Genomic DNA, 11,151 nt, shown 5'->3' on the forward strand with positions numbered 1-11,151 from the left:
TACCTTCAAAATACAGTTATAGCTTGCAAGAGTAGGAGAGTAAAAAATTCCTTGACTTTGCAATTCCTATAGCAAATGCATTTCACTCTGATTCCTTTCTAAGACCACACTTGATAGCAAAATCAAAAGCAAGTTTTTAAAATTTAAACCAGTTAACAACAATTGTATTCTGTAGTAAATACTATTGCTTCAGACGGAAGAAAATATAACATTTTATTTAATGGGAATTTTATTATTTTACTAAGTGAAAATAATACTTTTTTAAAATCCCACTGACTCCTTTTGTTAATACTGAAAACCAGCTCTCCTCCTAAGGGAGGGAAAACAGTTGTTCACCTGACAGGCTTGCCACCTACAGCAAAAGGGAACATCTGCTCATCATCAAAGGACACCTACAGTGATTCAGTACACTGCTGGTGCAGAAATTTGGAACCTTGCATTTGTTGAGAAGTTTGAAATTCATTATTAATACCCTGACATGAATTATGGCAAGAAGGAGAAGGGCAAAAAATAGCAGATACAGCATGAAGATAATTATATATACCTTAAGAGGACTTGATCTGGCCACATCACTCCATTTCACAGCTTTGTCTATGCTGAACACAACCCACACAACTAACGCATGGAGAGAATCTGCTCTCCTTGATTACTGTACCATTAAACTTCCAGTTAAATGCTGCTGTTGCACCTTCCTTCCTTAATTAAGGATCTCCTAATGTCTCTAAAATATTCACTTTACCTCTGTCCTTGCTATCAGCTAAACAAACAGCTCCTCAATTCTCATGTCATAGCCATTTTCTCCAACACCATCTCACTGTCTCTTCTCTATGCTCTCTCAAAGTATCATGCATGTTGCATAGAGGTAAAAGTCATTTCCTCTACAAGCAGCATATCCTTCTCAGCCCTGAACTGAGAATTTGCAGGAAGCTGCTCCTCTGCTTTGGCTAATTAAGCATTTTGTCTTTTATAAGAAGAGAGACATGGCCTTTTTTAATGTGAAGTGGGATTAAAGAGAAACAGGCTTTCCTCTACAACTTCCAGTGCACTCGTATTTTTGATTTTAAACAAACTAACTTTATATTCTTCTACCACAGATCATGTAACTAACACAAACTAATGTACTCCTTGTGTTCTTCTTCTTCTATGTCCAGACTGGGAGGAGGGAAGGGTTCAGAAATAGACCTGGCACCATTTGAAGTAGTTGGAAAAGTTCCTCAAAATTTGAAAGGGAAAAATTGGATACTACTGTATTCCAAAGAGAGGTAAAAACTGAAGTTTCTACTGTACAAAGCATAGTTTCAGTACACTAAAATCCAGTTTTTCAGCAGTTCATGAAAGCTGTTTGTCAAGAAAATGCAGTTTTCTTCATGCTTTACAACAGCAAGAAACATAGATCTTTGCTGTTTTTCCTTAATAATTTTCTCTAATTTAAAAACTGGTACAAATTGGATCCCCATACTAACTCTGTGTTCAAGGGTGCTTTTTTTTTTGTTTAGTTTTGTTTTGGCAGGGTTTGTTTTAAGTTTGATGTTTTAATTGTTTACCTTTAAAGTTGTGTCCTTTGCAGAAAAGGACTAGCTTACTTGCTTTACAATATATTAATTTCACACAGTATTGTGTCTCTTTGTGCTTACATGTCATTTTCTCCCTAAAACAAAAGAAACCCTGCCAAAACAGATTTTAGACATATATTTAAACTGTTCTGAAAAGAACTTTCATCAGTTCACACTGCATTGCAGAAATTCAAGAAAACAGTTGTATCATTACAGATTAAGTTGTGGCTAACTTTATGTTCTATTTTAAGAGTTTTAGAATGTAATACTATGCTTATATGTAAAATTGTCAGAGCACTTAGTATAATGAAAACATTATCCTGTCTAATTCCAAGACTTGCTGGCTTTTAAGTCACTTTCTCTCACCCTTACCAAAACCCAAACTGACAACTGCAGCAAACAATGACCTGGAAGACGTCCAGAATTCAGGATCTATTTCTGTAAAGCAGAGGCCTGCTATGGACTGACACGGTCAGTATCAACTCCTGTAACAAACTGGTGCCACCAGAAAGCAAAGGTTTCCATGTTCTCAATGGATAATTAAACTTATTAATTCTTAATTCTCCATGCTGAAATATTTAAGGGTTTCTTTAGAGCAAAACAGTGGAGAGATTTGGTTACACAGGGACTGTCCCGAATACAAAAGCATGTAACTGAGAAAGGTTAAGTGGAAAACCTCGGGAACTAACTGGTGGCTCTGGCATAGTTAACAGACTGTCAAAGTGAAAGAGCCCTGATAACAGACCACAAAAGCAAATCTATTACACAAAGGCTTTACATTAGCCCTTACTGTTTCAGATCTAACCAACAGCTATTTAGTAAAACCATTTTTTTAAAAAAGGTAATTTTGTCAAAGAAAATATTCTTCAAAGTTTTTGTACTGAAAAAGGAATATAACTTAAAGAAATCTTCTAATGGACTTCTATTTTGCATCAGACAAGTCTGAACTCCTGATCACAATCTTTTAGATACAAATGAAAAAAAATCACAAATGTATAAGCAGGTTAACAGAACCAATGAACATCATCTGCATACAGACTGGTACAACAGCAGTGCCCTACAGGAATGAGCAGAAGCAGCGCCAGCTTTCCAAGGGAATTCTCTAACGGTGCTTGCAGATTCTGAGTTGCACTAGAAAACTCTTGAAAAATACTTCCACAACAATTCACACGAGTTCCAGAACTTAAGCTTTTATTTAAGCAACTTCAAACACTTCCATAGTAATGCACGTATTTTCATTCCGAACCGTCAAAGCTAAACCCACACAGACCTTTCCTTTGCAACAAGGGGTCAGAGCCTCCCTTTTGTCTAGCCTGGGGCTTTGATCTGGCTCCAGCCCTCAGCCTTGCAATTCAGCAGCCCTGGCCACTGCTGAACTCTGCAAGTCGAGTGTAACATAGGCCAAAATACTAAAGCAGAGTAAATGTTCCCCCTCTGCTCCTGACCAAAACATAACTTGTTCAGGGTTAAGCCAAGAGTGCCAGAACATGAAGCCCGAGCCCTCCATGCAATTCACATCCAGATCCCCAAGTTACATGAGCAGTGACATGCTCTCTGAAGATAGACTAACCAAGAAAGAAAAAAAAAATCTACAACTCCTGCAAAAAACCAAAAATCTTCGCACATCCACCGAAACTCCAGGCAGCTACTTTTATTGCCGCTTCCCATTTGCTGTCACTTTAACAATGATAGAACATTTTTCATTTATGACTGAAGTTGATGATGTGCAACACCAATGAATGCCATCCAGCTGAAGCATTGGGGCTAACTGCCAGTGGAATAGATTTCTTAAATTAAAATCCCTTTAAACGAACGCAATCTCTTTTTAAGTGTATGGTTTAATATTAAACAATATATCAGAATGCATGTCCAATGCAGTCCATTTCATTCTGTCCCATGTATTTTGACTTTTCCCTTTCAAAGACTATTTACATGAGATGTCCAGCGCTAACCAACCACCAAGAATAACAAAACAAAATAACATAAACACCCCACACTTTAGATACTCTGTCCTCTTGCATTTTGCAAGTATTCTCTCCATGGTTCCAGAAATAAAAGAAGTATAGTTTTAAATACCAGATGCAAATAAAATAATTCATGAGAAACAACATATTTCCTTTTTTCTTCACTCTGGATTAACAGATTATAAACGTGTAATTTCTACTCAACAAAAATGAAAAAAGAAAAGGGAAAAAAACCCAACACAACAAGAAAGCAAGTATCTTAAGAATTCAGCTCTATAAGAAAATTTTAAACCCACAGATTCATTTGATTTACTTGCACACAGTAGAATTTTACAGAAATGATTAAATAATTAGAGGTTTTAGCTTTTTTAAAAAAATACATACATTTACAAATTCAGACTGAACCTTCAAATTCTACAAGTTTAGTCAAACACCAACACATCTAATATCAAAATGAAAAGTCAATATTGTTAACGTATGACCTTATGAAGGGTAATGTACCTAGCTGTCTTAATCATTTATAGAATGCTTAAAGCACTGTTTTAGCAAAAGGACATATAAACCAAGATCTGAAGCTTGAAAGATTACTAGCACAAACTTTTATAAATTATCATTTTAAAATCACAGAATTTTAGTTTAATGTTGAAGTCTGATGAAACAATGAATATATATAAGAATAATCCAATATTATTTCCACTTTAATGACCCTAAAAATTGCAATTAGCTGCTATTTGACTGGGGATTGCCAAAAATAGATATATATAGAAATATTTTTTCTGGAAAATCATTGTACAGGCAATAGCTAACCCTGTAAGGTACACAGTGTGCCTCCCTTCCCAGCTAGAGAAGCCTCAGTGATCACACCTGCAGCAGCGCAGCCTTCCTGCCAGCAAGGCCCCGCTGCTGCCACACAGACCCCAAGGGAATCCCGCTCAACGTTCCCACTCAAGGTTCAATGCTCCAACTACTGCAGTCACACACAGCAAACACAGCTCTCAGAGCACCTCCAGCATACAGCAAGACAAGACAGCAGAGCAGTTTGCTAAAAACTCAGACATTGACCAAATCAGCACCAGGGAGCTGTATGAGACTCTCAGGCACTTCCCAGAACTGAGAAGAAAAAGCCAAATGGAGCAGGGTGGGGTAAACACTTCCTATGGGAAGAAAAGAATACATCTCAAAAGAATAAAATCTATGAAACCAGATACTTCAGATAGTTACATTTGCTTTGAGAAATATACTGCAGCAACATAACAGTGAAAGGCAGATTACCTTTGCTCATATGCTGCTAAGTTCCAAGATATGAGACTTCAATCTTTACAATTCTTCTTAGCATTTCTAAGCAAGAATAATATTTCTTGCTACTCAGAGGTCTCCTAAAGGCTTTAACTTCTACTAAAAAAACCATATACCTGTGATATGCATACATGTGTCACATATTGTATTTAAAAATAATTTAGCCAATTCTGATTTGGTCACCTGAAATTCACAGAATTTTCTCTGGTTCCCAAATTACAAAAAAAGGCTGAATGGAGCCAAACTGAAGCAGATCAGAGAACGAAACACAGGACACTGGCCTGAAGTGGCAAAGAGCAGTTATCTAGTAAAGAGTTTCAGAAAAAAAAAAACAACCCAGAAAAAAAACTCCAAAACCCAAACCACAAGAAATGCATTTCCCTCCAGCATTCCCTATAACTGATCACTAGCCTAGCATTCAAGAGCTTTCCAAAACAAAAATCATTTATTGTAACTTCAGATTTGGTAGGCCTTAATAGATGTTATTTCCTAGACTTTCTCATATATGTTTACGTACTTTTCACCCTCTGTCCCTATACAAAGGAATTTTAAAGCTTCCAGTGCCTTTTCATATTAAAGTTTCACTCTCATCTGAGTCATTCCCATATCTAAATCTTCTATACACTGACTGTAGCAATCAGACTCCTAAAGCTGCAGTGGTATTTGATAAAATGGTATGTCACTGCTTCACAAAAGACACAAAATTTTCTATATATCCTTATGCAGACTCATTTGCATTTTTTACTAAATTTAACCTGAGTTGTCACCAATGACAGGATACTTTCCTAAAAGAATACAAATCACTGCACTCTAAGTTATTTTGTAAAAGACATTTAAAAGATTCCATCTAATGAACACTACTCTTAATTTGTTAAAAATAACAGTCACAGACCTTTGTGCTATTGATCCATTTAGCTTCATATTAGGTGGTTGATATTGTTCAGTATCTTCTGATCCTTACCAAAAGTGGCATTATAATAATTCAAATATTTTTAGACTATGTGGTGCCTGACTTACACTACTGACTTGGAGGATGCAACTCTCAGTCTTGTACCATAATTAAGTTTTTGAGATTTCTCTTTGGCTAGCAGACAGCCAGCAGTCCATACTTCACAAGCAGGTACCTCTATTCATGACTCTTCTGTTATTTTGGCTTACTGGAAAACTGCTGCTTTGGATGCCTTGGTAAAATAGCAGGAAAATGAACTAATACTCCCTTTCCTCCTCTCAAGTCTTAACCATGAAACTAAGGTCATACCTGTTTATTGTTGTTGACCACAGACTAAAATGTACAGCAAAAAAACCCGAAAAGACAAACTCTGCTCCAATACACTTTGAAGGCCTACTGAAAGTATACTAAATTAAAGAACAAGAGAACATTCTCTCCCTTCTCCTGGAGGTGAAACTGCAGAAAATTCTCTTCCGGATAGTCTTCCAGTCTCCTGTGTGCAGAGGCTAAGGTCAATAAACAAAAACTGTTTCCTCCAGGAAGATGCTGAACACAGCTGACCTGAGATTTCCTGCCCTATCCCCTCGGACAGTCTGTTGGCAATAGCTAACACGGCTCCCCTGGACACATGGGAAATATGGCAATTTTTATTCTAGGGGAATGGTCACTTCTCATGCTCTACAGTGGGAAAATGTATGGAAATACCTTACTCTTCTGCTCTAGAAAAGGCCTCGTTTTTGTATCTCATGCACCTAAGAATATCTACATCATGACAAAATCTTGTGGATGTATCCAAAAAAGACAAACTGAAGAGCATTGTTACACCTTTCCCTAATTACACAGTCACTCACATACTGTGTTCTCCCAAACTTGGAGAAAGGATGTGTGGGAGCTGTGCTTCAACAGCTGAGATACACACAATGGGGGGGGAGATGGTGACATGAAAACATCCCCAGATAATTTAACCTGTCCTACAGCCAGTAAACAGAAACCTTAGATTAGATAAGAATGTCTGCTTGATATAGCTCATGCCTTGCAACTTACAGAAGTAATTCAATTATTAAGAAAGCTGAAGAAAAAAAGCCATTGTAAATAAATTGCAAGCAACATAAATGCAAAATCTAGAACAGATCAAAATCAGAGTGTTTTGTAGACTAAAGCAAAACTAGAAATATTCAACATACTTTAGCCAGGAAATCTGAATTCAGAGAGGTATTTCGTTTCTTTAGAATGTTTTTTACCTCTTATGCTTCAACTGAGCTAAAAACCAACACAGAGCAAGCCACAGCTGGCCCAGTACAGCTAATTCGGAAGAGTGGTACATTCTGAGTGAGGCAAGGGGATACATCTGACTTCTGAAGTCGCTTAGACAGCTACACAACTATTCTCCATTTCAAGTCTAGATAATTACTATGTTGCAGAAAATAACTCATGAAGCAGCAGATGGTGCAACATGGGAACACCTGTTCCTTTAAACACCAATACAAAATAAGGGAGCAATAGCCGTTTTCCTTTGAAAAGAAAGAATGCAGCTTTGGAGGACAAGATACATAAATACCACCAGACTGTGGGCAGAACCCAAAATAATCCATTCAGTACTCTGTGCTAAACATGGAATGCAGTTGCCCTTGACCCAGCCCTGTTCACGTGTTGATAAACTGTCAGAAGCAACACACGCATTCCCTGGACTGGAGCGCCCAAAAGATACTCCAGAGCAAGCTTCTTTTTTCAAGGACAGCTTGATGACAATGACTTAGATTTTTACAAACACATGCAACTAACCTTGGAATGGTTAACCAGGTTTGTTTTTGCTTCCCCTTGTTTTTTTTTTTTCATTAGGCAATTATGCCGTATAATCACAATTTCTAATTCACTGGTCAGGTTAAATGGCAGCTCACATGGAACTGCAGCAGCCCTTCAGGGCTTGTGCGTCCTCCTTTACCAACCAGCAAACCAAAAGTGTTTTAAATCTGGCTGTATAGAAGCTCCTTCACATCTACGCTAGTGAGCAATTAATACTGTAGCTCTTACCTTGAAAATGTACACAAATATAAATTGGTACCGTAAGAACGGCACCATTTGCGCTCGCCAGCCACTTTTATTCATGCGCAGCAACTTAGCACTTTGTGTATTCTAGAGAATAATTCACACGGGAAGAACACCACTTTTTCGCCTCCTTCCACAGTTCCCAAAGCAATGCCACAATCAGACGCAAGCGTCCGTGCCTGTGTCGGTACAAAAGCGCCGGGCGAAGCATCCCGCGCCGCGCCCGCGGGGTCCCGCAGCCCCCGGCACATCGCTGCAGCCTCGCCCCGCCGGGCCCGCCACGCCGGGCGCGGGTCTTCCCCCGCTCGCCGGGTGGGCTCTGTCGCCGGGGCCGAGCCCCGGGTCCGCCTCCCGCCCCAGCTGCTCCCTCCCAATTCCCGGTCTTTCCCACGCCGGGACCCGCGGCCCCCGCTCCCTTCGCCCGTCCCGCCGCCTCACCGATAAGGACGCGGAGGTGCTTGAGCCGGGTCAGTGGGTCCTTGCGGGTGTCCAGCACCTTCTGCGTGGATTTCCGCACGTCCCCGTGCGGCTTCTTGGAAAACATCCCGCCGGGCCCGGCCCCGGGCCCGGCCCCGCGCCGAGCTCCAGAGGCGTACAGCGGCCTCCGGATCTGCCCGCTCTGGGGCCCCTACATAGCCAGAGGCGGCAGCGCCGCCGCCGCCACCTCCTCCTCCTCCGGCCTCCGAGCGCGATGCGGCGAGGGCGGAGGGGCGCGGCGCGGAGCCAACTCCCCGCGGGCCGGGGGGCCGGGCTGGGCCTGCGCTCCCCCTTCTTCCTCCCTCACTTTCCTCCCGCTGCTTCACGACAGCCGTCAGGTACGACCCCAGGCGTCCCCATGGCAACCGCGTCGCGACGTCACGGCGGCGCTGCCCCGCGCACCTCCGAGGCGCGCCGGGCGGGGCCGCGCCGACCGCGCCGACCGGGCCCCGGGCGGGCATGGAGAGCGGCCGGCGGAGCAGGGCACGTAGGGGCCCGCTGCAGGATCCGCGGCGCCGCTCGGCAGCAGTAACTGGTGTAGGAAACTGTACTTCTGATATTTGTAGGTAAAATATCAGCCAGCTACTCTGGCTGTACAGAGAAACTGCAGGGTAAGGGGGTAATTCTGTGAGCACTAAGGAAATAAAATCCAGGTGGGGACCGTATTCATCACGGCAGCGACTCCAAACCTTTTACTCAAGCCTCAGTTGTGCAACCAGCAACGATGTGTCTCATAGTTCCTCTTTCCACACTGAAGCTCAAAGTGCTGCAACTCTTCAGCCCGAGCTCCTGCCCGAAGCTGCTTCTCCCCGATTTCACAGCCTACGCCTTCAGCTGCAGTGCTGGCATCGAGACCGAACCATCAGCACGCCTGGGGCCAGCAGGTCTGAGGCATCCTCATTTCTTCTGCGCTCTGTCAGGATGGTCATGTCCCTTCGGCTCCTACAGCAAAGCCAAATGAGCTCAAGAGAACACGTTTGGCTCAGTCCCATGCACAAACTCACAGCAACGCCAACAGCAGCCAGGGAAATGGATGAGGTGCCATAGCAACTCTTGCTGAGGATTGAATTACTATCATTGAAAAAGTCCCAAGTTTCTCCTAAAAGTTTGTTTGCATTAATGAGATAGAGAATTCTTGGACTTTCCAAAAGACATATGCTGTAGTATCATATAAGACTCTTTCCAGTGTCTCTTTGCTTGGACATTTTTAAACAGTTGCTGGTGCTCTGTTTTGGATTGAGGATCACTTCTGTGAGCTAAGAGTCTGATTGGAACAGCTGGAGTTTTTAATATTGGAAATATTTCATTATTTGAGACTTGTTTTAAAATTCCAAGAATCGTCAAAATTTACAGACCTGTCACATAAATAACATAACCCAAATGTTTAAAATAATGACGAACAGTTAATGTTAAGCACAAGGGCAGTGGGAACACAGTCAGCAGGGCATCAGTGAGGGACTCAGGGTCGTCTGCCAGCTTATGTGGTCTGCCCCAAAGCATTTCAAATATTCTACCATCTCTGTAAATAAGATCTGAAGATTAGCAATGTTATCTAATATGTAGTATTACAATTATTTAGTTTACTATAACACAGTACATTTTAGCTTTCTAAGATCTGACAATGATATATTGATTAATGTGCTTTGATTTCTAAATTTCATTCATTCTAAACACAATTTTGCATATTGAAAAACTTTGAGATATCTTTTCTTTGTATAATTTGTTTGCTTTTCCATTAATTTTTAGATCTTTAACTCAAGACGAGATTAAAAATAATAGAGCAAGACATCTCTAAAATATTAAATGACAGGAGGGAGCGGTGTTAACCAAGATAATAATGGCTTCTCTAGATAAGCTCCTTGTGCAGGCACACCAGGCAGGAAGGGCATGTTCTGTGCACAGGAAAAGCCATGATCTTGCAAAGGCTTGACTTTCAAGCATGTGACTTCTTTGAATATGCATGAAGGACAAGGTTAGAAAAGAGCAGTAGTTAGGCAGAGGTTAGGTTCTGCTGCATTCCAGGCTGTGATTATTGTGCCCAATTCTTGGCATTTCCACTTTAAAGAAAGAACATTTAAAATGTTTCCATCCAGATGCAAGGGGACTGTAGTAACTAAGTTTAACTGAACTTTTAGAGGAGTACTGTAGACATTTAAATGCTGCAGAACTTTATTCCCTCCTTCTATTAGCTGTCATCAAGCCTGACAGATTTCAGAAAGCATTTGGATAATTCTCTCAGGCAGTATTCCTGTTCATCGTGAATAACAAATTTTCACTTAATTGGCAGCTATTTACTTTATGAAAAAGGCCTCCAAAACTAGATATTTAAGTTTGAGTAGTCAAAACCTCAGTTCTGTACAGTTTAATACTCTAGTGTAGCATATTGATACTAGAGATGTTTTGCTACTTTCACCTAAGCAGTCAAATATCAGGATCCTCTAATATATTTCTAGTATGGTGATAATGGAACAGCTAGCTGTCCCTTCAACAAAATCTTCTTCCTATGAAGATGATGGTTCCCATGAACGCCCATTGCATTTGCACAACTCTGTATCTCACAGATGAAATCTGGACTTTATATACTTATGTGTTTAAGGGAAGGAGCTTTTCATGAGCCTATGCTCTGCTTTTGTGTTGTTAGCAGTATATCAGCATTAATACTCTGTGTTATACAAAGCCAGAACACTGCAGTCTTCCCAATCATCAAAGATCATAAGTTTGAATAAATTTTTCCAAGAACTACAGAACTGATGAAACCAGATTTCCTCCAAGTTTGTATTCTAGCCACTGAAAGCCACGAATCAGCTCCCTTCACAACCATAAACCTTCCTCTGTTTAGTCCCCCCTACCTGATAGGCTAGACTGC

General features: G+C 40.9%; 1 protein-coding gene across 7 annotated transcripts in view; it reads right to left on the minus strand.

The window, feature by feature from the left end:
* Nucleotides 1–8,551, minus strand: part of RALGAPA1 (Ral GTPase activating protein catalytic subunit alpha 1) — a 129,097-nt gene extending 120,546 nt beyond the window's left edge. For 5 of the 7 annotated variants that reach the window (XM_058026909.1, XM_058026907.1, XM_058026905.1 and 2 more), the window contains exon 1: nt 8,247–8,550. In XM_058026909.1, coding sequence (XP_057882892.1) covers nt 8,247–8,352 — 106 coding nt within the window. In that variant the 5' untranslated portion in view covers nt 8,353–8,550. Of the gene's footprint in view, nt 1–8,246 lie in introns of all 7 variants that reach the window. The other 2 variants (XM_058026906.1, XM_058026908.1) reach the window with 1 other exon arrangement.
* Between the last annotated feature and the right edge of the window lie 2,600 nt (nt 8,552–11,151).

Source organism: Melospiza georgiana, chromosome 6 (genome assembly GCF_028018845.1).
Source record: "Melospiza georgiana isolate bMelGeo1 chromosome 6, bMelGeo1.pri, whole genome shotgun sequence".
NCBI classification, from domain to species: Eukaryota; Metazoa; Chordata; class Aves; order Passeriformes; family Passerellidae; genus Melospiza; species Melospiza georgiana.